At 39.9% G+C, this 27903-nt stretch overlaps 1 protein-coding gene across 2 annotated transcripts; it reads left to right on the forward strand.

Moving 5' to 3' along the window:
• Nucleotides 1-3046: 3046 nt before the first annotated feature.
• Pnisr (PNN interacting serine and arginine rich protein) lies at nt 3047-26952 on the forward strand. 2 transcript variants are annotated; one of them, XM_021626287.2, is made up of 12 exons: nt 3048-3199; nt 8576-8674; nt 10978-11166; nt 12669-12892; nt 14522-14693; nt 15849-16039; nt 17765-17902; nt 21142-21241; nt 21953-22006; nt 23080-23250; nt 25291-26377; nt 26611-26952. In XM_021626287.2, the coding sequence occupies exons 2-12, from the start codon at nt 8587-8589 to the stop codon at nt 26639-26641; spliced, it is 2445 nt and encodes an 814-aa protein (XP_021481962.1). In that variant the 5' UTR covers nt 3048-3199; nt 8576-8586; the 3' UTR covers nt 26642-26952. The 2 variants fall into 2 exon arrangements, with proteins under 2 accessions (XP_021481966.1, XP_021481962.1); XM_021626291.2 differs by lacking the exons at nt 12669-12892; nt 14522-14693; nt 15849-16039; ... (4 more) ...; nt 25291-26377; nt 26611-26952 and adding an exon at nt 11373-12662 and having other exon boundaries at nt 3047-3199.
• The last annotated feature ends 951 nt before the right edge of the window (nt 26953-27903 follow it).

Genomic DNA, 27903 nt, shown 5'->3' on the forward strand with positions numbered 1-27903 from the left:
TTTGCTTGGTTTGATGGGGTGAATCCAACTTCTAGTCTGGACCTTTGAAGTAGGAAGACACAGGCCTTTAATCCGGATCTCAAGGCAGAAAGACACACTTTAATCTGAGCTGTATCTTCTGATCGAAGCCTATATAAAGACATGGGAGAAGAAAGCTTTTGCTCTTTTGCATGCTTGCTCCTGCCTTGCTAGCATGTCCATCCCTTCACTGACACAGTATATTTGTATATGTGGAACTTATACATGCACACATATATGATATATATATATATATATATATATATATATATATATATATATATCAAGGAGCCTGAGGAAGAGGTGTAACCCTCACAAGCTATCCCACCTGTGGTCACAAACAAAAGGAGATGGACTTGCAAGTTCTCCTCTGCCATTAGTAAAGACCTGCTAAAAGCCATCTCTCCACCGAGATTTAAATATCAAAGCAGGCTGCTGAGTCACGGCTCCCGACATATATGAGATAGAAATTCATTCTCTAAATTCTTTCTTTACAAAGCCATGACTAATAAAGTATTAATTGTGTCCTTTGCACCTAGGTTTCTGGTTTCTTTTCATATATATATATAGGTGTTTTGCCTATATGTGTGCTATATGTGTGTCTATGTATTTACATGCATAGTGGCTATGGAAGCCAGAAGAGGGCATCAGATCCCCTGGATGTGGAGTTAGGGATGTGTCATGTGGGTGCTAGGAATCAAACTCAGGTCCTCTGGAAGAGCAGCCAGTGCTCTTAATGCATGAGCCATCTCTCCAGCTTTAATTTGAAAATTTTAAATATAAGGGTCATTAGAACTTAGCCTGTAGCAAAGATCATAAGGGTACAGACTTCACAAATACTTTGGAAATCTTTTCAATGATTAAAAGCATTAGAAACAATTTCTTAGAGTTAAAACAAGATGCTTAAGGGCACAACTGCTTTTCTTGTCTTTAGACAATGCAGTGTAACAACTGTGTACATAGTAGATCATACTGATTAAGCTATGCACTTACTGTATTTGCAGAGGAACAGGGTTCATTTCCTTACATCCACAAGGCAGCTCACAACTGTAAGTACAATTTTTGGGGATCTGACAGACCTTCTGGCCTCTGCCTGCATCAAGCACATACATGATCCATGTACATACATGCAGACAGACACTCATAACTAGTAAAAAAAAAAAAAAAACTAATAAAATATTTTTAAAGCCTAAAGTTTATTTTGTGTAGTTCAAAAATCCAACCTTAGCTAGTTGTGGTGGTGCATGCCTTTAATCCCAGAGCTCACTCAGAAGGGAGGCAGGTGGATCTCCAGGCCAGTCTGGTCTAGATACAAGTTCCAAGAAAGCCAGGGCTACATAGAGATACCTTGTCTCATAAAAAAACACTCCTGCAAAGATCAAAGGATTTTAACAAAGTTTTTATTTTCTGCTGTTTTAATCCAATCTTTTCTGATTTCCTTCTCCCTGCCCAGACACACAGGTTTTACTTATCTGTCTGCCCGCCTATCTATCTATCAATATATCATCAATCTATCTACCTACCTACCAATATATCATCTATCTGTCTGTCTGTCTGTCTGTCTGTCCATCTATCTATTGGCTTTTTGAGATAGGGTTTCTCTGTGTAATTTCCTGGATTCAATTTGTGGACCAGGATGGCCTCAAACTCACAGGTATCTGCCTGCCTCTGCCTCCGAAGTGCTGGGATTGAAGGCATGCACTACCAAGCCCGGTTACACAGAATGATTTAATGTGTGGCCCAGTCTGGTCTTTACCTCCAGAGCAAGCCAGATTATAGTCTTGTGGTGGTTTGAATATGAATGGCCCAACAGGCTCATATATGTGAATATTAGTCCCCAGGAATGTCATTACCTGAAAGAAAGCGTCACTGTTTATATCGATGCTGAGGCTCTCTGATAACATTCTGAGTTCTTGGGTGGGTGGAAACTAGGAGTCAGCTAAGTTAAAAAGTTCCAAAAGGGGGGCTGGGTGGTTAAGGGCACCGGCACCGGAGTTCAATTCCCAGCACCCGCATGGCAGCTCACAGCTGTCCATAATCCAGCTCCACGTGACTTGACACCCTCACACAGGCATGCGTGCAGCAAAACACCAGTGCACACAAAGTAAAGATAAATAAATAATTGTTTAAAAAGTTTCAAAAGGTTCTTATCTATTAGTCACAGGATGTTTAGATCCAATATAGAGGTTGGCAAGGACCTACTTGGTGGGCAAAGGTAGGCCTAAATTGGGTAATTAGCCTCTGGGCCTGTAAAACTCCAATCTGTCCCCATCACTGCAACTCTAATCAGTCTTTGTAGAAACAGCCTCCTTCCTGGAATTCTTCTCCACAACTTTCTTCAGTTTTAGAAAGGCATTCCCCAAAATTTCGGTTATAAATGCTGTATTTCTAAGCATTCGTGTTACTCTAGTACTCTTGTTACTCTTGTAACTCCTTTAGATACATGACCACTATTCATGCTACAACACCTTTTACCTTCTTTTGGGAGGCCATCTTGTAGCCGAGGTAAAGAAGGACTGGGAAACTGTTTCCCGGTTACTTTTTCTTGAGAGGAGCTGAGCGAAGCCGCCCTGAGTAGACGCCCCTATGAGGGGGCGCGATGCTAGGAGGTTAACAAAGAGACCTGGGCAAACAGCCTGCTTCCAGGACGCCCAGACTCCAGCCTGGTGCCAGCTCGTCTCAAGTGGGCCTGGCACCCTGAGCTCCAAGTTGGCTGCGTTTGACCTGGGGGCCCTCCGTGGTCCCAAAGTGGAGACGCGGCTCAGCATTTCTCCCAGGGAAGAAATGTTCCCACGTTTGTTTGTTTGTTTTTTCTTGGAGGGCGAAGTTAACAACTTCAGACTGTTACACCAGAACGCTAGGCTCAGCTTGGTGTTGGCTGCGCACAGACGCGTCGGGTGTGACGCAGGCCTGACACACAGCGACAACGTCCAGCGGCCCAAGCCGGGGCGAGCCTGCCCCTAACAAAAATGGCGCGGGCGCGGCTCGGCGCGGAGATCACATGCTCCCAGCCCGGCTGGGAGGGACGGTGACTTCAGAGGCAGAGCGGATGTTATTGTTCACTTCCGGGGGAGCGCCGCCGGGCGCCATCTTGTCTTGTTCATGAAGAAGTAGAAGCATCGGAAGGGTCGGGGAGAACTACAGGAACGGTGGCGACAGCGGTATTCCGGGATCGGAGCGGGTAAGCCGTGGGCCGCGCACCCCGGGGGACCCGCCGGCGTGTAAAATGCCCGCGGCGCCCGCGGCGGGGCGGCGCGGCCGAGGCGGGCTGCGCGCGCGGCCGCCGGAACCTCCTCCCGAGGAGCGCCGGCGGCCGCCAGAACGAGTGCGGGGGAGCGCGGCCTCGCCGGGGAGGCGCTGCTCCCGGCCGACGAGCGTGTCCACCACCCACTCTTCCAACCGAGGGTTTCCTTGAGAAGGAAGGGGCTGCCGGGCGGGCTCCGGGCCGGCCGTTGGGCAGTGCGCGTGCGCGCGGGAGGCCGGCGGGGCCGGGGGGCGGAGGAGGCGGGGGCTGGACCTGGAACTTGTGGACCCCGGACTCGCGCCGCGCAGGCGCAGCCCACGCCGGCCGCGGCCCAGGGAAAGTGTGATCTCGCTGCCTGGTGGGGTCTGACGTCTTTACCCAGTGATGGATAGTGTATGTTAAGCCTCACAAAGGGAAGTATCCTGTATTTCCGTGGGTTTGTTCTTTTGTGGGTAACACTGTCATCCAAAAATAATTGGGCACTGAGCAGATTTTGATTAAGCCAGCAGGCTTTAGTGCTTCATTAACCTTTTTTCTTCTTGTCCCTAAGTAAAGTAAAATAATCTTGGAATTTCTTGAGTATAAGCAAGGCAAAAGCAAACCAAAACACTGAAGATTTTATATGTGCCTTTTTTTTTTAAAGCACTAAGGGAGATGTAGTAAATGAGTTTTAGGATATTATTATTATGGTTTCTTGAAACAGGGTTTCTCTGTGTAGCCGTGGCTGTTCTGGACTCTGTTTGTAGACCAGGCTGGACTCAACACAGGGACCTCTGCCTCCCTGAGCACTGGGATCAAAGGCGCGGGCCACCATGCCCTGCTGAATTCTAGGATAGCCTTGAGAGGCACTGTTTACCTAAACTTTATACTATGGATGAGGGGTTGACACAGAAGAGTCTCTCGACTGTCTGGCCCTAGCTGGCCAGGAATTCACAGAGCTTTGAATGCTGGGATTAAAGGTATTTACCACCAAGCTAAACCTTAGAACTTAATTTAATTGTAGATAAAAAGAGATAGTAACCCCCCAGGCACCTGTTTTATTTTCCTCAGTAGCATACATTTGTATAACACTTCTGTTACAATTAATGGAACAATGTTACTACATTATTAACTCATGGCTTACTTCTATTACCTTAGTTTTTAAAAATGTCTTTTATAAACTGGGTCCAGTGGCAGACTTCTGTAATCCCAGCACTCAAAGAGGCAGAGGCAGAGGCGGGTGGATCGATGTGAGTTTGAGGCCAGCATGGTCTACAAAGCAAGTCCAGGACAGCCAAGGCTACACAGAGAAACCCTGTCTTGGGGGAAAAAAAAATCTCTTTTAAAGACATTTTTTAAAAATTCTATTTTTCTGTATGTGTGTGGACAGGGGTATCTGTGGAGGCTTGAAAAAGTGTCAGATCCCCTGGGCCTAGAATTGTAATGGTTGTGAGTGGCCGTGTGGGTGCTAGAAGCCAAATGCAGGTCCTCTCCCGGAGCAGCAGGTGCTCTGAACTCATGAGCCGGCTCGGCCACTGGATTTTTTTTTAGGAAGGATTGTTATTTTGCGTCTGTGTGTCAGTAATATATTTTGTTGCTCAAATTCTTTTATTTTTGACCGTTGCTAAATCTCCCAGGTGTGCGCCGCCACTGCCCAGCTTCTCTTTTACAGATTTTTAACAGAAATCAATGCTTAGTTTTCGTGACCAGCTAGTTATTTCTGTTGGATTAGATTTTGAAATTTACTCCAAGTCTTGTTAGAAAATGAACAAAGGTTAGGTGGTTTGTTTTTTGTCCAGGTGACTTGTGTGATTTTTTTTCTTCCTGTACAAGTCCTTATGGATTGTACTTGCCACTTCTCTTGATTTCTTTTATCTTTTAAGGTTTATATATTTCTGAGAGGATACACACTATAAAATAATTCAAAGAACACAAAAGGTATAAAGTGGAAGTTCCCTGATAACTTTTTTCTGCTTCCCTAAACTTAAGGAGCTTTGTAATTTGAAATCTTAGATATATGCTGTACTGTGGGGAAAAAAAATCTTCAAGAGATGTTTTTGTGCTGAAATTTTTTTTTACTGAGTTTTTATGTGAGTACATGTCAGTGTATAAAGCTGTACTTTACTCATTTTAATTGCTCAGAAAAGATCTATGTAATTAATTTAACATACATTTGCCTTTAGATAAATTTCACTAGAAGTGCAAAACTATTAAGAGAATTTGCTAAGATTTCTAAAAGATTTGTTTATTTTATGTATATATATGTATACATAAAAAATCTTAGCAAATTCTCTAATAGTATACATGCACTTCTAGTGAAATTTATATATATATAAATTTATATAAATTATGTATATAAATATATATACAAGTGTTCTTATTTGCATGAACGCCTGTATGCCAGAAGAGGACATCAGATCATATTATAGTAGTTTGAGCCACCATGTGGTTGCTGGGAGTTGAACTCAGGACCTCTGGAAGAGCAGACTGGTCTATTCATCCATGGTTGCAGTCTCTGAAAGGGAATGGATAAGGCCAGAGGGGTATGTGGATAATTTTAGTAAGACTGTAATGCTACATTGTCTTTCAAAAAGACCCAGGTAGTCATCAGCAGCTAAATCAAGATTCTGGTTTAGGTAAAACATTTTAGAGGCTCCTGATATCTTGACTTTTATTGTCATCTTTGCTCTCCCATCCCATATCTCATATCTGCTTTTCTCAATCTAAATGTATCAAACACTATTCCTGAAAAGTAGCTCCGTGTGTGTTTGCAGAAGTCAGTCCTTCCACCATGTGATTGCTAACTCAGGTGGTCAGACCTGGAAGTAGGTCTCTTTACCACAGAGCCATCGTGGGGGTATCTGTTACTGGTTCTTTCTCTAAAGTTTTATTTTTACTTAATTTCTTTTAGATTTATTTATTTTATGTGTGTGGGTGTTTTGCCTTACTGTACATATGTGTATCACATGTGCCTCGTGCCCATAGAGGGTAGAAGAGGGCTTCAGATCCTCCGGAACAGGAATTATGGATTGTTATGAGCGACTGTGTGGTGCTGGGAATCAGACCTGAGTTTTCTGCAAGAGCTACAAGTGCCTCTAACTGCTGAGCCATCCAGCTCCTAAAGAGTCTTAAGTTATGTGTTAGGCGTGGTCTGTGAGTGTGTGCGTTTGTGTGTCCACCTGAGTGCAGCACTTGGGAGGCCGGCAGTGCTGGAGCTTTTGGAGCTGGAATGAAAGGTGATCGTGAGCCCGCCTCAGGTGGATGCTGGGTCAAGCACGGTCTTCCACAAGATCAGTAAGCACACCTTTACTCTGTGTAGCTTTGACTGTTCTGGAACTCACTCTGTAGATCAGCCTAGCCTTGAACTCACCAAAGATGCACCTGCCTGTGGCTCCCAAGTGCTGGGATTTAAATGCCTGTACAACCACCACTTGGCTCAGCATGTACTTTTAACCTCTGAACTATTTCTAGCCCTTGCTAATACTCTTTTTTGGGGGGGAAGGTGTTGGTTAGAGTGGGGTGGGTTACAGGAGTGTGGTTTGAGATAGGGTCTCATTGTGTGGCTCTCTCTGCCTGGCCTGGAACTCACAAAGATTATACTTCTTTTGCCTTCTTAGTGCTGGGATTTATGGCATATCCCACCATGCTCATCTTGTTATTGATTCTTGAACAGCCTTGTACAGTGTTGGATAAAGTCTTTTATTAGGTATATATTAGGCCTGCTTTTTCTAAGAAGCTTTTAAACTTGTTCAAAGAAAAGTGAGTGGGGCAAGAATCCACCATCCCTTTATCCATAACTTAGACTGGACAGTTAACAGGCGACCCCTGCCTTCTTTTTTCATGTTGTTTAAATCTTAAGAAACAGGTGTGAGAAGCTATCTCGCTTTCCAGCTTTGTCTCATTACTGTTTCTAATATTGTTTATGTCATTCCTTAACACCCATCCTTTCTTGAATTGGAAGCTCACTTGTTCATTTAAACATTTGCTGTGAGGAAACATACGCAGAGACCCACAGCCAAGCATTGGGTGGAGCACAGGGAGTCTTGTGGAAAAATGGGGAGGATAGAAGGACCAAGGGGACCCTGTGGAGACTGAAGCACCAACCAAGGACTATGTATGGACTGGGCTGGGTCTAGGCCCCCTACACAGATGCAGCAGATGGGCAGCTCGGCCCTCATATGGGTTTCTTAGTAAGGGGAATGGTGGCTGACCCTGGCATAGACTCTGTTGCCTGCCCTTGATCACTTTGCTCTGTGGGGACTACCTCCGCAGGCCACAGGAGAAGACAATGTGCTCAGTCCTGATGCGACTTGATACGCTGGGGTGGGTGGGTAAGGGAGTCTTCCCTTCTCTGGAGATTAGGATGGGGATGGGAGGAAGGGGAAACAGAGGGAGGGAGGGAGCTGGAGGAGAAAGGGGGGTGGGACCAGGATATAAAAATTAAAAAAGTTTGTGGTGAGACTATTCAGTGCTTTAGGGAATATTATATAGTATCTTGTAAATCATATCTATGTGGGTGACATTGGCAGCCTTTGAATTTCTAATTTTACCAACCTCTAAACTTTTCTTAATAAGGTATTAGGCTTGATACTACATATTTATTACTATTATTGTAAGAACAGGTTTTTCTTATCTGATACTGTTATTTGTAACTCAGTCCTTTTTTGTTTGTTTGTTTCTGTTTTTGTTTTTAGAGGCCCCTTCTCTGTAGCTGTGGTTGACCTGGATCAAGCTGGCCTTGAACTTACAGAGATCCGCCTGCCTCTGCCTCCTCAGTGCTAGGTTAAAAGCGTGTGCCACTACACCTGGCTGATATTTGTTACTCTTAAAGGAGTTTGGTTGGGGATTGAATAAATCACTATTTTTTTTTTTTTTTTAATTTTATGTGCACTAGTGTGAAGGTGTAGATCCCTTGGAATTGGCATTACAGACAGTTGCGAGCTGCCTTATGGTTGCTGGGAATTGAACTTAGGCCCTTTGGAAGAGCAGACAGTGCTCTTAACCACTGAGCCATCTCTCCAGCAGAATGAATCGCTTTTTATAGTCTTTAAAATAATTGGATCTCTGGAGATATTGCAAAAATTACGTATACACAGTATATAATTATAGGTATGCCTTCTTGAGCTGAATACTATGAACTGTATTTTTCACCAAATCTGACACCAGCATTAACTTAAACCTTTTTATCTTTGGTTTTCAATTTAAATCTTGTCATCTCTAGCAACATTGAAAAGAATTGTAGAGCTTCATCATGTAAACTATATCATCATGCAATTTCTGATGTTTAAGTTTTGAAAGTGTAAGAAGTACTAACATTAACTGTGTTTAATTTAGAAACTTAGAGGATGTGGGATCAGGGAGGACAACCTTGGCAGCAATGGCCCTTGAACCAGCAACAGTGGATGCAGTCATTTCAGCACCAGCAAGATCCAAGTAAGGAAAAGGCTGAATTTGGAAGGGAGCTGGGGGGTGGGTACTTGGAGATGGGTAGTGTATAGATGATAACATTCAGGTTGGCTTAAAATTTCACACCTTCAGGCTGATACTGTCTTAAGTTTTCTTAAGAAAAAGCATAAAATTTGCTTAAGTATTACATGTTTCTATTCTAGATTATATCTATTGCAGTTTGTGCCATGTCATTTTTTGTATTGTATCTGTGTACATGTTCATGTGCAGCCTACGGAGCGGGTGGGCGTGCATGAGTGTGTGTAGAGGCAGAGGTCCCTATCGGATGTCTTCCCCCCTCACTCTCCACCTCAAGTGCTGAGGTGCACTCAGCAAAAGTGAGCTCACTGTGTGAGAATGGCTGGCCAGCAGGTTCTGGGAGTCTGCTTGTGTCGAGTTCACTGTGCTGGGGTGGTAGATAAACACTCTCACACCCAGCTTACATGTAGGTTCTCCTTCTTATGTACCAAGCGCTTTTTGAGCCGTCTCCTCAGGCCCGTTATGCCATGTCATTTTAAGATTTCTTTTGACTAAGGGACTGGCTTCAAGAAGGTTGAAGTAATTGGTTTGGACGCGGTGTTACAGGCCTTTAGTTTAGCACTTTGGAGGCAGAGGCAGATACATTTCTGAGTTTAAGACCTGCCTGCTCTTCATGGTCTCAGAATAGCCTGAGCTACATAATAAGTATCTTAACCACCCTGCCCCACAAATAATAGAGAATTAAAAAAAAAAAAAGTATCAGGAGCCTCATTTAGCTCTTAGTTATGGGTAGGTATTTTCATTGCTCTTTTCTTAGGGTGATTGTTTTTCTTTTATAATGTAGCCCAGACTGCCCTAAAATGTTCTGTATAACCCAGGGTAGCCTCAAAATCAACAGTGCTCCTACCCCTACCTCCCAGGTTTTGGGTTATGTATGTGCACTACCACACCCAGCTCGTTTCTTTTCTTTTTTTTAAAATAGCATTTTAGTATAGGGTTTATTCTAATATAAACCAACTATGATAGCAATAGCAAGACTTAAGGATATTTGATTGTTTATGCTTTTCCAGGCTAAAAACAGCATAGTCGTGTGTTCATAAATTGATCACCTGTCCAATTATTTTCTTAGTGAAAGTGCTAGGTTTGTTAGATCATGGTTTTAGAGTTGGGCAGTTTAAAATATATTTGTCCCAGTTGTAATTCCATCCATCCAGGCTATATCAGTTTTCTGTTTCGTTAAAATGTATGAGAATATTTTTTGAAACCTGACTAACCTGCTTTGCTATTAATAGGAAAAGATCTTAGAATTTTAGTATAAATTTGGAGAGGAAAAACCTAAAACTTAGTAGGAATAATAAATTTTGAAGTTGTTAAAGAAGTATTTTTGTCTACAGCAATGAGCGTAAAAAGACAACTGTGAGAAGGAACAGGGATAGAAAGTCACACTAATCTATCATGTGTAGGCTCGTAGTCAGCCTGGAAAGAATAGAACATTCTGAAGGAAGAAGGGATTGTGTTTGATCATTTTTTTACTGGCTTTAAAAGGTAGAGGGTCATAAATTCTCTATGAAATAATATTGGAATATGTGAGAGTGGGTAGTTTTGTTTTATTTTGTCTTTTGTGGCGTGCTCTTCATGTAGTTTTGGCTGTCCTGAAGTTCCCTGTGTGTAGGCCAGACTAGCCTTGAACTCACAGAGCTCCTCCTGCCTCTGCCTCTGCACCACTATGCTGGGCTAAGAGTGTTTTTATAGAGTCTTTTTCTGAAAGTCTCACATATTTTAGTTTGCATATGGATTATTTTCTAAGCATACTTACACACATAACTTTGCATAGTAGTTAAATACTTGTAATAATAGTTGAAAGGGAAATGGGAAAGGACAGAGATGAAGAAAAAGGAAGGGAAAGAGAGAGACAGAGAAGAAAGGAAGGAGCCAGGGAGATGGTTCAGAAGTTAAAACTTATCATGCAAGCAAGAGAGTTGGAGCCCATGTTAATTGTTAGGTGTGTAGTGGTCCACCTGTAATTCCAGCTTCGGGAGGCAGAGGGATCAGTAAGCAAACTGGCTGTGGACACTAGCCTTATCTGGGTTTGACTGAGAGACCCTCTCTCAAAGAATAGTATGGAAGGGATAAAGGAAGAGCTGAGCATCAGGCCTCCAAATGCACATACACCTGTAGATATACATGTATACCGCACACACACACGCGCACACACAGAAGAAACGTGATGGAGTAAGCGAGGTGCTTGTTTTACATAGAGGTGCTATTTCATCTTCTACATTCTGAATGCTAAATTCTCTAATTTACTTCAGGCCAGATTGACTGGGCTGCTTTGGCGCAAGCGTGGATTGCACAAAGAGAAGCTTCGGGACAGCAAAGCATCGTAGAACAACCACCAGGAATGATGCCGAACGGGCAGGATATGTCTACCATGGAGTCTGGTCCAAATAATCATGGGAATTTTCAAGGGGATTCCAATTTTAGCAGAATGTGGCAACCAGGTTTGTTATATCTGTTTCCCAAATTTTAGGATATCTTAAAGGGAGGATTAGCAGCACCTTGCTTGTCTCCTTTTGCCCTGAAGTTAAAGCCCCTTGGAAAGTAGGCAGTCTCCAGTTGGTCCTGACGGTTTGGTTAGTTATTTTGTACGTAGTCTGCCAGCGTTGCGGTGCTCAGTTTGACTTTTTTCTTGGTTCTTCATTCCTAGGCTGCCAGGGGCTGGGAACACTCTGGAAACCTCACTTGGCATCTAGGGGAAAGAGAGCACTCTTTGTCTCTCTGTTGCAACCCCTGGCCTTTTCAGAAGCAGCACTGGCAGAGTAAAACATGTCTAGCCTCTAATTAAAGAAAAGTTGTGCCACTGTATGACAAACGAGCCTGTCAGATTTGCTCTGCTCCTATTGTCCATCTACCTTTTCTCCCCTCCCCCCCCTTTTTCGGATAGTGGTGATTTTCCATAAGTTCTTGGCTGTTATGTTTTATTTTTACCTTTTAAACTTCTCAGAATGGTTTAGATATTTAGGTTCCTTAATGCTAATTCAATTTTCCATGATTGTATTAATATTTTTAATAATCACATCACACTATTTATAGAGATTTCACATTTGGATATGTTGCTGAGGAAGTCATAGCCTCTGTTTGCTACTATTTATTTTATTACTGATGAGAATGGAAAACATAGGATATATTTTTAATATTACTTTTTAGAAAGTGACAAATATTTTGATCTTTAATACTGTGAGGTCTTTTAGAAGGCCAAATTTTTCCAATTTTGAAAATGTTTTAGTTTTTTACTTAAAGTTTGCTTACCTTGGGATCGCTGTTTGCCTTTCACTCCTGCTTCCCTTAGTGAATTTCTCCTTTCTACCCTTAGTCTCTCCTTATTGAATTTCCTTGTGACACTAAGGAACTTACTAACCTTTGTGTGTCTCAGTTTCCCCTTCTGAAGTTGATAGATAATAATACCAGATTTCTCCCTACCTCACAGGGTTGTTGTGAGGATAAATGTGTTCATGGAAAAAGAAATAATAGAAAATTTAAGGTTTCCTTTTTCTGTTGTTACTGTTGAACAGAGCGGTTAATCCAGAGTTACTTTGGAATTTGTTAAAAACACGTTTTGGAGCTGAGTGTGGGTTCACATGCCTGTTACCCCAGTGCTGGGGAGGCAGAGGTAGAAGAGGCTCATGTCGGAGGTCAGGCTTGGCTGTATAGAAAGTTCTAGCTCAGCGTGGTCTGCATAACAAGATTCTTGGCTGAAAATATAAAAAATAATAACTTTTGAGTATTTTGTTGAGAGTGTGAGATAGAATAGAGTTAACTTATTGGAATTACTTATGGGGTAGCTTTTAATTTGTTACTTATTTTTAAGAAATTTGACCAAAATGTCCTAAGTTGCCTTTTAAAATCTGTGTCTTTCTCTAGCTTTCTTGAGATCTTAAAATTTTTGTTTACTGACTTTGTTATAACCCCCTATTGAATGTCTTTATGCCTAAATCCTGACTAGAATGGGGAATGCATCAGCAACCCCCACACCCCCCTCCTGATCAGCCATGGATGCCACCAACACCAGGCCCAATGGACATTGTTCCTCCTTCTGAAGACAGCAACAGTCAGGACAGTGGGGAATTTGCCCCTGACAACAGGCATATGTTTAACCAGAACAATCACAACTTTGGTGGACCACCCGATAATTTTGCAGTGGGGCCCGTGAACCAGTTTGACTATCAGGTGAAAGATATTTTGTTCCTTTACTGTTGTAGATGTGCACTAACCCATTCTTTGGAAATGTCTGGTCGAGAATTCTTAAGATGTGTGTCATTTTCAGGGCTGCATCGATACGCACATAGTGTCAGAGTTTATCAACAGTTATTAAAAATACTAGGTTTTTAGTTGATTGGGAAAACAGTACAAACAAGCATTAGGAAACATTTGGCTAAAGTGAAAAATGTGTAAGTGCAAATAGTCATAATGTCTTGTTTCCAATTTCAACATGATCAATGTTGAAATATAGAATATATACAGTAGTTGAATACATTATTTGTCAGTAACAGATTATGGTGAGACACAAATAAAGCACAATGTATGTAGATTATCTCAAGTGCCATACCTTCTATGTAGAATTATTACTGTGGCTTTTTTTTTTTTAAGTGGTTTTTTTTCCTTCCCCATGCGTAGACAACGTATTAATGGAATTGTTCCTGGCTTCCTTTGTGACATTCAACTCACTCCTAGGGACGTAGAACTCTATGGAGAATAGCGTTATTTTATGGGCTTTATTTTCCTAAACAGCTTTGCTGGGCTTTACCCTTAAATTATACTAGATGTCATTGCAGAAAAAAAAATAGTTACAGTTGCTACTTTATGCAGTATACTCAGAATTTAAATCCTTAGAAACTACGTATTTAAGCATTAATTGTAAGGTGAATTTGATGATGAGTTCACCTTGAGATGGTGGTCCTCTCAGTAATGCATGATTAGATTGTTGTTGAGTACTTGGAGTTTACATGTTACATGTTTTTGTTCTGTTATGAAGCCTGTAGTGACAAGGAGCCCTTCTCACCCTCATTTGGTTTGGTGAAACCTGTGTGAACAAGGCAAAGAGCCTTTCTCTAAACAGTCCTCTGATAGTTGCAGATTTTCAAAACAAAAATTTACTATGGTAAAACATTTACTATCGTTTACTATAGTAGTGTTGTTAATTCAGTATTGTTTTCGGCTTGTAAATAAGTGAGTCCTACATCACTTTAGAAACAACCCAAATTTACTAGCATTGGGCAGTTAAAATTGACAGCAGCAGCAGCAGAATAGTTCTGTAGTTTTTAGTTAAGAAAAGTTAGCTGCGAGTGCTGATGCAGCCTGTCATCACAATGCCTGTGAGGCTCTTCTCAGGTCAGCCTAGCCTGGTCTACATGTGCATAGCAAGGTGAAGGATAGCCTGGGCTACATAGTGAGACATTTGCTTAGCGAAAGAAAAGAATTTTTGATGTCTTGGTGGTGTTAGGGTTTATGAGTGAATTTAGGAGGAAAGATTTTATATGCATGTTTATATGTATATGCCTTCCTACAGTTTTTCAGTAATCTGTCAGCTGGGCTATAGTGTGTGCATATATGTATGTATGTATATACGTATATATATGATATACATATTCGTATAGGCAAAAATCTTTATCTTTCCTAAGAAAAGTGAGAAAGTAAGCTTGGGTTCTTGGGGCTACAGAAATGGTGTTGGATGTTAAAACCATGAATTCTTGGATTTGCTGCGCACATGGATCTCTACTGTCCCAGTTCATAACACGTGTGTGTCCCAAAAGGTATATGTACTAAATTGAAGAAAATTAAAATGCAATACTCTTTCAGCATGGGGCTGCTTTTGGTCCACCGCAAGGTGGATTTCATCCTCCTTATTGGCAACCAGGACCTCCAGGACCTCCAGCACCTGCCCAGAATCGAAGAGAGCGGCCACCATCGTTCAGGGACCGGCAGCGCTCACCTATTGCACTTCCTGTGAAGCAGGAGCCTCCGCAAATTGGTAGATTAAATCTATTCCACGAACCGCTTTGGCATGATGACTGTATCAATGTATAAAACATATTTTGGTTTCCTAACTTCTTCTAGCACCTCTTTGATTTGGTAGAAATAATGGTATTTTAAGACCCTGTCATTTTATAGTCATAAGTATTAAAAAAGAGATACCGATCTAAAATGTTAAAAAGTATTGAATATTTTTTTCATATTATTTGCCTTAAATAGTAGTTTGTGATGAAATGTAGATCTTTGCTGGCCATAGCATCTTCAGTGTTTGTTCTCTGCCTTGGGTCTCCGTCCAGTCTTAGTTATCAGATACACTGCTGCCAGACTGGTTTCCTTTAATTATTTGCTTTCCACGAGTGCTTTAACAAAACAAAACAAATCTACTTTTAAATAGTGTTAAAGCTGGTAATAAGTTATATATTTACTCCACATTATATCTGGAAAGTTTCAAATTACCTGCCATTTACTGGACCAGGAAATAGACTTTGTTTTAAAGATTTATTTATTTATTATATATACATACAGTGTTCTGCCGTCATGTACCTCTGTATGCCATAAGGGCAACAGATCTCATTACGGATGGTGTGAACCACCATATGGTTGCTGGGAATTGAACTCAGGACCTTTGGAAGAGCAGCCAGTGCTCTTAACCTCTGAGCCATCTCTTCAGCCTGGGAATAGACTTTTAACACCTTAGGAAGATTCTGATTTTCTGCTTTTTAAATTTAACTGGATTCTTAGTATGAAAACCACCGATGCCTTTTTTTACTGCTCTTTTTCTTATTTTAGGAAATAGCTTAATAAGAATGTGGATCTGAATTAGTTTAGACCACGATTTATTGGCTTTTTCACCCTGGGCAAGCCCATGGCTTTATCTCATTGAACTTCACTTTCTCCACCTACAAAAGAGACTGAGTAACAGTAGTGAACTCAGGGCTTTTGCATGCACTAAATGAGGTGACAGTTTAATGCACTGTTATGCTCTTGGCAAATTGTAAGCATTGTGCTCCCTCCTGCTGTTCAAAGGAATGGCTTTTGAAGCACAACAGAATTTTACTTTTACTCATGGCATTTATAGAAACTCAAAAACTATTTGCCTATTAAATTTTTTACTTAATTAACTTGTGATTTTTTTCCCCCTTCTGTGAAACAGATGCAGTAAAACGCAGGACTCTTCCAGCCTGGATTCGCGAAGGCCTTGAGAAAATGGAACGGGAAAAACAAAAGAAATTAGAGAAAGAAAGAATGGAACAGCAGCGTTCACAGTTGTCAAAAAAAGAAAAGAAGGCCACAGAAGATGCTGAAGGAGGAGATGGCCCACGTTTACCCCAGAGAAGTAAATTTGTGAGTATAGCCTGACATAAAGCTGATAGTTCTGTCTGTGTGAAGAGTGGCCTGAGCCTACTCATGCTCTTGAAGAGTTCTTGGGGTAAGGATATTGTGGCTTGGAGTTTGTTGTTTTGTGTTTGTTTCACTGAGATAGAATAGAGTTATTTGGCATGGTGGCCTAAAACACTTCCTCAAGCTAGTCTTGAACCTGTGCCTAGTGGGGTTTCTGTTTTTATGTGTATGTTATTGAGGTAGGTAAAAGAAAAAGGGGGAGGGATGGCAGTAAGTCTAAAAATGCTTATTTTCTAAAGATACGCCATTTAAATCTGGTTAGTGTTTATGTTAATGTACCAATGTATATTTTTCCATCGTGATGTAGCTAACTCCCTAGCAGTGGACCATTTAAAACAAAGCAGTGCTGAACAGCATAGAGAAGTGAATCTGCCTTTGCATAGACAGTGAATGTGTTTAACTGAGGCTTTGACAGTTTTCACTCTCGATTACATAAGCATTGAAAATTTTGGCTTTAAATCTTTTCAATATCTATTCCTCGGTTATGTGGCATGTGTGGTTTAGGAATTTTTCTGTTCTTCAGTGTTTTTAGGTGTCAGCTTTTGTGTAGAGATTGTTTTTCTTCTGTCTTCCTAAATATATTGGGCTTGTATTGTATATGTTTGTCCTCTGGGTCTAGCAGTCTATCCCCGGGAGTAATTAGTTAAAAATCATCTGCTTTTTAACTTGGTGCAGTGGAGTCACTAGGAGTGACTATGTGATACTTCTTTGACCAAAAAAGGGTTTAGGGTTTCCTGGTATTAAAATCATACAGGCAGTTTCTCAGTCGGAAGTAGACCTGATTTTTTATCTGTCTGTCCCCCGTGTAGTCACAAAGAAGTAACTTAGGAAGGATAGAGCGATGGCTTAGTGGTTAAGAGCACTGGTTTTCTTCCAAGAAACCTGAGTTGAATCCCCAGCACCCACCTGGCAGCTCAACCCCAGAATATCCAATTCCTTTTACTGGCCTGTGAAGGCACGTGATGCACAAGACAGAACATCCATACACGTAGAATAAAAATGAAAGTTTTTAAACTTAGTTTCAGGTACAGCAAGCTGAAATTTTGAATCTGGCCAGAGATTTTGTTATTATTATTAAATCATGTTAAATGGGTAAATTAGTTAAGAATAACACTGTAAAAATTAAATTCTGATCTATTTAAAGTTCTATAAGCCATTTGTTTCAGAAAGCTATTCATTGAATCATCTCTGTATATGATGCTTTCCTTATTATTTACAAAATAGGGCAAAATGCGTAATGGAGAAAAAAATGAATTGAAAAGTAACGTAAACCTTTTTCTGATCTTAATTTTCCTTACACCCAGGTTACATTTTCAATTACTAAGTGAAATAATATAAATTCAGAACTGAGTGTTGTGGGTTATCCTATACCCTCAGTATTCCTGGGGGATGAGGCTGAGTCCTGAGTCTGAAACTAATACTTCACAGTGCAAAAAAGAAAAAACACTGAAAAAGATTGTCTGAGATATAAATAACAGCAACAAAAATAATGTAATTTAAAGAGGTGGAAGGTATCGGTGAGCAATAGACTATATACTTAGTATCTTTGAAGCCAACACCAAAAAAAGAAAAAAAAAAACCCTCTGATTTAGAAAGTAGTTGCTCTTGCATGTTTGTTTCATCTTTATATTATAGTTATAAATCTGAGCTCCCATACTGTTTCTATAGGATAGTGATGAAGAAGATGAAGATGCTGAAAACATTGAGGCTGTGAGCAGTGGGAAAGTCACCCGAAGTCCATCTCCAGCTCCCCAAGAAGAGCACAGTGAACCAGAGATGACTGAAGAGGAGAAAGAGTATCAAATGGTAAGGTGTCATGTTTCCTGTCATGCATAGTGACTTGTTTACAGTTGTTTTGTACTGTTAGGAAGTGTTTATTCAGGTAGAGATATGAAGAGTGCAAATGCTATATTACACAGTACCTCTCCCATGCTCTGAAAAATCTATGTGATAATATAAGGTACAGATCCACAGTCTCTAGTTACTAATTCTATCTTTTTCTTTTTTTTGAAAATCACATACTCCCCTTCCCTTTCTTCTCTGCAGTCTCGCCCATCTATCAAAATCATGGCCTAGTTTTGTTTTGTTTTTTTTGAGTTAGGATATTTCTTTTTAGCCCTGAATATTGTGGAACTTGCTTTGTAGACCAGATTGGCTTCGAACTCAGATAGATTTGTGTGCCTCTGCTTCTGTAGTGCTGGGATTAAAGGTGTGCACACAGCCACTCCTTTTCTTAATTGTTACACACAGACAGATATATACTCCTAAGTGCATAAATCCAACCTTAATAGAAGTTTTAATAGTGTTACCTGCATGTCTGTGATCTCAGGCTCACAACTTTGCTATAGGATAACTAACTCAAACACAACACTCAGGATCTGCACTGGATTTGACCTAAAAGCTGTCTTTCTGAGGACCAGATTTCATGGTACCAAGGGCCGTGCAAACTTGGAAGGGAAGGAAGGGACCAATGGTTCTACTCAATTATGATACCTGTGCACCATGACAATAACATGACACAAAAGTCTTATCATAGTAGTAGCATATATACCATGGTGGGAACCAACTCTCTAATTGGATGTATTGTCCACTCTAACAAGAGAGAAACATACCTGGTACTGGAAATCTACCCAACTACCTGGCGCTAGTGAAGTCATGATCTTAGAGGAGAACCTACAACTTTTGCTTTACCAAACCAATAAGCACTAACAACATTCTACGTATTTATCCTTATACCCACAGATAAGTGTAGTTCTTACCCCTAATCAAAGAACCCTCTTTTTGCAATAGATGGAAGCCATCAAAGAAAAGTAAAACTTAACAAAATACAGAGGACAAGAGATTGTGTCACACCTGATAATCTCTTAACACAGTTCCTGCACCTATGGCTCAGGAATCATCATGGAAGAGAGGCGAGAATGATTGTAAGAGCCAGAGGAACAGGAACTTTGCTGTGAGATTGTATCTCCTAGAAATGTCAGAGAGGCTATACCCATGAAGCTTCATCAACATGGCTGCCTAAACCAGACCTGAGCAAGGACAGATAGACATGAAACATGGAACTGGGAAAGCTCAAAGGGCCTCAACCTTAGACAAAGGACTAAATGCAACTAAAAATGCTAAGAATAGGAGAAATTATCTTCCCCAGTTGGTTATCCAATATCAAGGATATTTCTTAGTACCAATACATAATTAAATAATACTTAAATGGGCCAGCAAGTTCGCTTAAGGATAAAAACACAGTCATGTAAGCCTGCCAACCTGAGTTCAGTCCTTAGAACTCATGGTAGAAGAAGAGAACTGATTCCAGAATTCCTCTAACCTCTGCACATGAGTCTCCACCACATCCAATAACAAAATAATTTTAAAAATATTTTAGTATATATAAGGCTTGAGAACATTTATTCGTTTTTTTCTATAGTCTAGGAGGCAATAAGGAATTGTCTTGTTACATTTCTATTGCTATCATAAGACACCATGACCACGGTAACTTAAGAAAGAGTTTTTTGGGGACTGATACTTTCAGAGGGTTAGAGTGTGTTATGGTGGAAGTGTAGTGCCAGGCAAATAGGGTGCTGGAACAGTAGCTGAGCTCTTACAACTCCGTAAGCACAAGGCATTCCTGCCTTAGTTAGCTGGGAATAGCGTGAGGCTTTTGAAGCATCTAAGAAGCACCCTGTCCATGACACACCTCCAGCGTGGTCATGATACCCCCAAACAAGTCCATCTATGGGAACCAGGCGTTCAAAGATGAGTCCATGGGAACATTCTCGTCTAAACAGCCACAGGGATTGAGCAGAGTGAAACGTTTTGTGTGTGTGTGTGTGTGTGTGTGTGTGTGTGTGAGAATTTCTAAAACCTTTCTTGTTGAAGAAGAACATCACCTGGTGAGATTGGGATTTTCCCATAATATTTAGAACATAGTAATTCAGTCTGTTCTCATTTCTATAAATAAGTGATCATGTGCATAGAGTCTGAGGGACTAAGAGTCTCCATTTGAAATAGTTGTTGACAGTGAGGCCACACTACAATCCGTCTCTTACTCAAATTTCCTGTACTTTCTCTTTTATAATATGTTGGTATATTGTTAAAAGTTATGAGATATTAGTCTAGGATGAAAGGGCTGCATTTGGCCAAATAGAGTACCATTGTTCATTTGTTTTTGTTTTGTTTTTTCTTGTCTTCCTCATCCCCCCCATTTTATTTTAACTTTGAAAAGTGATTTAAGAAACTTATGTTGTAATGCTTACCAATATTGTTAAGTGAAAGGCTACTCTTTCCAACTTAAAACTCCCAAGGACAGTTACGCCTGTGTGTGCGCACATGTGTTCACATGTGTGGGAGTGGCATGCATTTAAGCCCACGCAGGTGCCCATGCGTGCATGTGTGGAGGCCAGAGGGTGATAGCAGCTATCCCTGATGCTCTCTGTCTCATTATTAAGGTAATTATTTTTGAAACAAGGTTTCTCACTGACCTGGCACCAGTTGGTTAGACTCATTGGCCAGTGAGCCCCCAGGACCCTCCCGTCTCTACTTCGTGGAACTCGTATTACAGGTGCACACCACTATGCCTGGCCTTTTCATGTGTATGCTGGGGACCCAAACTCAAGCCCCGGGCTTCCCCAGTGAGTAATGTAGCCGTCTTCCCAGCCATAGAAAGCTCTTTTAATACAAGCGTTTACTTTTTGTCTCTAGCAAAAGAATTCAAGGTCTCTACAAATAAGTTTATAGCTTTTCATTTCGTTTCTTGTCTTTGTTTAGAGACTAAGTCTTGTTGAGTGGCCCGTGATTTAGAGCTCACAATCCTTCTGTCTCACTTTTTGTATTGCTATGTGCTCCTCAAAATACCAAGTACAAGTAGATAGTTATTTTTTGATATCTATGAATTTGAAGGGTTTTTTCAAGTTTTAATGTTTTTTGAATATTTTCAACATACCCTGTTCTTAATGGCTGATTTGATCTTAAAATATCGTAATTAAAAAGGCTTTAATTATTCTCAATAATCATTTAAATTTAATTGGAAACTATAAAATATTCTTCTTTAGATGTTGCTGACAAAAATGCTTCTAACTGAAATTCTTCTGGATGTCACAGACGAAGAAATTTATTATGTAGCCAAAGATGCACATCGGAAGGCAACGAAAGGTACATTGTGGGGCTCTTGGCTTTGTTTCTGTAGGGGAATTTTTATTTCATTGGTTATTTTGGACTTTTTGTTGGATTTCTATCAAATACTTAAATATTCTCTCCTTGCATGTCTTAACTCTTGGGAAAGATTCAGTTTGTAGAGATCATATTGGAACCCTAGAAGTATTTTGTTTTATCTGACCTACCAAAGCACAGATAGTATTCATTCTGTACTCCTGTAAAACACAGTGTGGAAACTCCTCATGTTCCATTTATTTCACCTGAGGCTTTGTTTTTTAGAATAGATATCATGGTATTGACATGACTTCTATGTAGTTTAAATGACTTTTGAATTACAACAGACCTTTAGAGTGAACAGTTTTGTCAGTTACAATCCTTATGAAACAGTGACAGCCACCTTCCCATGGGCTTTTAGTACCTCTTTAAAACATTCAGAAAATAAAAATTATGTGCCATATCTCAAAGAAAAATACAGATATACTTATCAAGCTTTTTCCTCATCATAAACCAATTTCAGCTCACATCAGAATTGTAATTTCAAAGCCAGACATGCTACTGGTTTTAAAATGAATGTTATGTTTTTAATGTTTCTTCTCTCCCCAAAAAGCAGCAATAGTAGTAGATTTAACAATACCATAGACTCTCATGACTATGAAATCGTGGCTATTTGTGTTAACATGTTGTTCCTGTTGTTGATGTGATACAAAGCTCCTGCAAAACAGCTGGCACAGTCCAGTGCACTGGCCTCCCTCACCGGCCTCGGTAAGTGCCAGGGTGTGTGTGAGAGGGCTAGCGGGAGGCTCACTGACCTTGTCTTTGTACTTGTTCTGCTGGGAAATGCGCTGTGCCTGCTAGGACGCTTAGTGTCAGGCTGACTTCATGGTCTCTGAAACTGTCCAAGTTCCTTGACTACAGCATTCACAGTAGGATATAAATGCGATAGTTAACGTAGTTCATTTGGGTGAGCTGAGTGGAGGATTTCCTCATTAATTGCTCCAGTGTGTATGTAATATATAATGTGTTAGTTATATGTGTTATATATTATATACACATAGTTTAACCCTAATAGATACGGTTTAGCCATGGTAGTTTCTACACTCCCTTTTAAAATAATACCATACATACTTAGTTTATCTAGACAGTAATGAATTTACAGGGATTGTTTTTGGAGCAAATCAAGTTTGAACTTAGAAGAAATGTCTTTATCTTCCAACAGGACTGTTCTGTTCATAATTTGCTATTTGCATGGTATTAAGACGAGCTTGACTTTGCCTTTTTCACATCTTCATTTCATGATAATTTTTATGAGGAATAAGAGAAATGGGTAGAATGAATGGCCATGTAATTTTGATATTAGACTTTTGAGATCACTTCTAGGTGGGGAGTTACTCACGTTATTTCTACACCAGTGAGAATTATATTACTCTAATTTATTAGAGAAAATTTGTGTATATCTTATCTGAACTCAGGAAACTTGAATAATAATTAATTTTAGAAATATTTTCAGAATCCCCAAAATTTTATTACAGTAGTTGTGGATTGGCTTAACATTAGTAAGATACCATGGTGAATGGTTAGTGTGGACAATAAAAACCATTATTGATTCCTTCCTTGGTGTTGAGAAATATATGAAGTAGCCCAAAGAAAAAGATCCTAATATCACCATTACCTGAGGATTCTGAAAACTTTGAATTTATGCCTCTCCCTACCCTGAATAAGCATATATTCTTCCAGGAAAAGGCAATGAAAAAGAATAAAATTTCTTCTCGGACCTTGAAAAGTTTTTAGTGGCCGTTGTAATGTTTCCTGTGATGGACTGGGTTTTATGCACACAGGTGGACTGGGTGGCTATGGATCGGGAGACAGTGAAGATGAGAGAAGTGACAGAGGTTCTGAGTCATCTGATACTGACGATGAAGAGTTACGGCACCGAATTCGGCAAAAACAGGAAGCTTTTTGGAGAAAAGAAAAAGAACAGCAACTCTTACAAGATAAACAGATGGAAGGTGATCCTAGATTCATGTAGCTTTTATCTAGTTTGATATGTGCTTTTGTACATGGACTATGCACATTAGTTTTTTTGTTGTCACTCACCAATAGTGCATGGGTGTTGGATTAACGAAAGAAATAAAAGCACTTCCTCTTGGGGTCATTTAACCAAGAATAGGTTCAGATTTGCATTCATGTTTACTGCACACATCTCTCTGATGTGTGGTCTGAATCTGTGCCTTCCTCTCACCTGTGTGTCTGATTATCTGTGTCAGTCTGTCCCTAACAAGGGCTTTGCGCTATATGTGTTGAACAGCACACAAAGCGTCACATGGGAAACTTTACAGAAATCTTTAATAGAGTTTTACAAGGGATTAAGTCACTGGTTCCAACTGAACTCAACCCAGATAACAGATATCATTCTCTATCAACCAGTGTTCATAAATGGTTGCTTCCAGCCTTTATGGTCAATTTTAGGAAGTTGCTTTCAACTTCTATATTTGCTGCTTTTAGCAAATGATACTTGTGCATAGTCTGGGCCAGGGGAATAGAAGAGTGGTAATTAAGATTACTGCTTTCCATTAGCTTGTTGTTGATTACATGGGAAAGCCAAGGCAAGAAAAGTTGATTGGTTACATTTTCTTTTAAAAGCATGTTAAACAGTCTGAGTGCAGAGCAGGGTAGCAGTCTTAAGTGACATGAAGGTATGTTATTAACTTCAGCTGTGAGGTCCAGCAAAAGTTGCAGTCTCTTAGAAGGTGAGAGATAATTGAGTAATACTGTATCACCACAGTCTTGGTTTCAAACCACAGTAGAAATAGAACTGGAGGCTTGATTTTAAGTGTGTGGGATAGCTGAGATAAGATCACATTGTGCGTTTTTTCTTTTGTTTTAGTTTGTTATGAGAGCTGTTTGTCCCCATGACCATAAACCACAGGCTATTTAGATCTTTATTTTGTGTTAAAGTTATTGCAATGAAAATAGACTTTTGTAATGATAGAATTTATTATAACTACTGAGAAAATAGCTACATATTCAGAGAAAATAGAAGATTAGAAACACTGTTAAATTCTTTGTATAAGTGTATGATAATACTAGGAAAAATGAAAGAGTATGAGTATTTAACTTTTGGAGTAAGAATATTTAACTTTTGAAAAACGTTATTTGGACAGCTCTTAGGAAATGAGCTTTGTTATAAGTTTTCTAAGTGTCGCTGCTCATCTCTTGTTTTTTTGTTGGGTTTTTGTTTTTGTTTGTTTTGTTTTGTTACATTGGTCTTTTGAGACAAGGGTCTCTCTATGTAGTCCTTGCTGTCCTGGGGCTCATTGTGTAGACCAGGCTGACCTCTCAGAGATGCTCCTGCCTGTTTCCCAAGTACTGTACTAGGATTAAAGGCATGTACCACCATACCTGGCCACTGCTTATCTTTTAATTACTCATACTGGACAAAAAGAGAAGTCTTTTCTTGTGTCATATATAACCCTGTATTTTAATAATTTTACTGTACTGTTCAGAGTCTAGCTCACTATATGTGGCTGTTGAGTTCTTGAAATATAGCTAGCCCTCAATCGAGGTGTGAATATAGGTAGTCAGAGCTTGCCTTTAAGATGAAGATTTTCTGTGAAAAAAGTTCCAGTTCCTTTTGATTCGATGTTTGAAATATTACTACTTTTGATTTTAAAAAAAAGATTTATTATATATTCAATGTTTTGTCCGCATGTATATCTGCGTGCCAGAAGAGGGCACCAGATCTCATTATAGATGGCTCTAAGCCGCCATGTGGTTGATGGGAATTGAACTCAGGACCTTCAGAAGAACAGCCAGTGCTCTTAACCTCCCATCTATCTCTCCAGCCCACTTTTGATATGTCAGTGAAATGTGGGGATTAACATCTTTATTTTTACCTTTTTAATGTAGCTGTTAGAAAGTTTCTAATTACTTAGGTTTTACCCTAATTCTTTCTGTTAAAGATGAAACGATTGTAATAATTTGATAGTATGGGAGTTTTTCATTTTTTATTTAGCCTTTCTGTGTCTTTTTGTCTTTTTCTGTTTCAGAAGAAAAGCAACAAACAGAAAGGGTTACAAAAGAGATGAATGAATTTATTCACAGAGAGCAAAATAGTTTATCACTTCTAGAAGCAAGTGAAGCAGACGGTGATGTGGTTACTGAAAAGAAAAGAACTCCGAATGAAGCTCCATCAGTTTTAGAGCCTAAAAGAGAGCATAAAGGGAAAGAGAAGGAGCGGAGGAGTAGGTCAGGGAGCAGCAGTAGCGGCAGCTCCAGCAGCAACAGCAGGACTAGCAGCAGTAGCAGCTCCGTCTCCAGTTCCTCCTACAGCTCCAGCTCAGGCAGCAGCTGTACGTCCTCTCGCTCCTCTTCTCCTAAAAGGAAAAAGAGACACAGCAGGAGCAGGTCTCCCCCAGTGAAAGTTAGACGGAGCAGGAGCAGGAGCTACTCTCACAGAATTAAACTAGACAGCAGTAGGACTAGGGTGAAGCTGAGAGATAGGAGGAGATCTAATAGAAGTAGCATTGAAAGAGAAAGACGAAGAAACCGGAGTCCTTCCCGAGACAGACGTAGAAGCAGAAGTCGCTCAAGGGATAGACGAGCCAATCGTTCCAGTCGCAGTAGGAGTCGAGATAGGCGTAAAATTGAGGATCCACGTGGAAATCTTAGTGGGAGCAGTCATAAGCATAAAGGTGAGGCTAAAGAACAAGACAGGAAAAAGGAGAGGAGTCGAAGTGTAGACAAAGACAGGAGAAAGAAAGATAAAGAAAGGGACCGTGAACAGGATAAAAGAAAAGAGAAACAGAAAAGGGAAGAAAAGGATTTTAAATTCAGTAGTCAGGATGACCGGTTAAAAAGGAAGCGAGAGAGTGAGAGAACATTCTGTAGGAGCGGTTCTATCTCTGTTAAAGTCATAAGGCACGACTCTAGACAGGACAGTAAGAAAAACGCCACCAAAGACAGTAAAAAGCATTCAGGTTCTGATTCTAGTGGAAGGAGCAGTTCTGAATCCCCTGGAAGTAGCAAAGAAAAGAAGGCTAAGAAGCCTAAACATAGCCGGTCGCGCTCCATGGAGAGATCTCAAAGGTCTGGTAAGAAGGCAAGCCGCAAACACAAGTCTAAGTCCCGATCAAGGTAGTATACTTTTTAAAGTATTTTGTCTGATTTTTTTTTTTAAGTTTTTGAATTTATTCAAAGTTGAAAGTGTCCTTTCTCTCTCTCTCTTTTATAAACTCAGTTTGGTATTTGTTAAATATTTTTAAATAATGTTAGAAATCCTGTATAAAAGTATTTATTTATATTGCAGATTTTAAGTATAAATACATTTTTATTTTTAAATTTTGTCTTTTCCCTTTTTTTTTTTTCAGATCAACAACCCCTCCCCGTCGTAAGCGCTGAGGAATGATGTGGCAAGAATGCCATGATGCTGTTTTTAAAAATTCCATGAGTTTTAAGGGCTTGTCTCATTATAGAGGCACATTGTGGCTGTGTAGGTGAAACCAGATTTTTTTTTTTAATTGTGTAAATAGGTGTCTTTTTCCAAATGCTGCTCCAAGTTACTGAATAGGATTTCTTTGTATTACATTTTTTCAAGAAATAGTACTTAATAAGACTCTAAATATGCCATTCTCTTTCAGCTGTAATGTTCTTAAAATTATTCTTGAATGTACTGTGATGTCAATAAAGCTCTTTAGTTCATTTTTGTTAAACTCTTGCACCTTAATTTTATGATTTTAATCTAAGGAACGAACTTTTATAAAAAGGCAGCTGAAGTTTTGTATAACAGGTTTTAAAAATTCCTCCCATCTTCCCCAAAGAAAATGGTTTTAACCTAATAGTTTGTCAGCGTTTGTTGATTGTGCCCATGGACTTTTGTCAAACTCCAGTTGTAAAGGTGTGGGAAAGGGCCGGAAAATGACCTTACTTTTCTCTGAAGGCGTCTGATCAGCTTTCCAAACATTTTTGTGGGAGGTTGGGGGGTTTCAAGTAACATATTCTTATGTGTATAAAATGTGATTCACCTCTGTAAAATGAAATTGCTGGGAACAATCAGGCCGTTAGAGCAGTAGAGTTATTTGTAATGACTATTTGACACTAATAGTTTGGAGCTATATAGTCACTCCTATTTTACATGCATAACACCTTGGGGTCACCATAGAAATAGGACTTAGGATTCAGTATATTTATATTTTTAAAATATAATATGACCTCAGCTTAATGGAGAAATACTGTGTTACGCGGGACTTTGTCAGTTACATGACATTAAAATGGTCTGATTTTCTCAGTTCAAAACCCATGACCAGTGAGTGGTCTAGTGTGAGTCACAGCTAAATGAAGAGTAGGCATTTTGACAAGTGTTCAGCTGCTTCGGGGTCATTTTTTGAGATGATACACTTAAGCAGTGATAGATAGTTGAATCTCCAAAAACAATGCTTTTAACTGAAAAAGAGAAGTGTAAGTGCAGGACACAGAGTTCTAAAGTATTATGCTTCCGTACCAGCAATAGTTCATTTTAAACATAATGCCAGGTTTGCCAAGATCAGTGTTTCCTCGAAATGAAGACAGAAATAGATTTGTTTGTGTGCTCTTGTACCTCAACATAGCATCTTGATTTTGAGCAGTTACGCATTTATCTAAAGGAAATAAATCTGTGAATAAAT

This window comes from Meriones unguiculatus, chromosome 6 (genome assembly GCF_030254825.1).
Source record: "Meriones unguiculatus strain TT.TT164.6M chromosome 6, Bangor_MerUng_6.1, whole genome shotgun sequence".
Lineage (NCBI taxonomy): Eukaryota > Metazoa > Chordata > Mammalia > Rodentia > Muridae > Meriones > Meriones unguiculatus.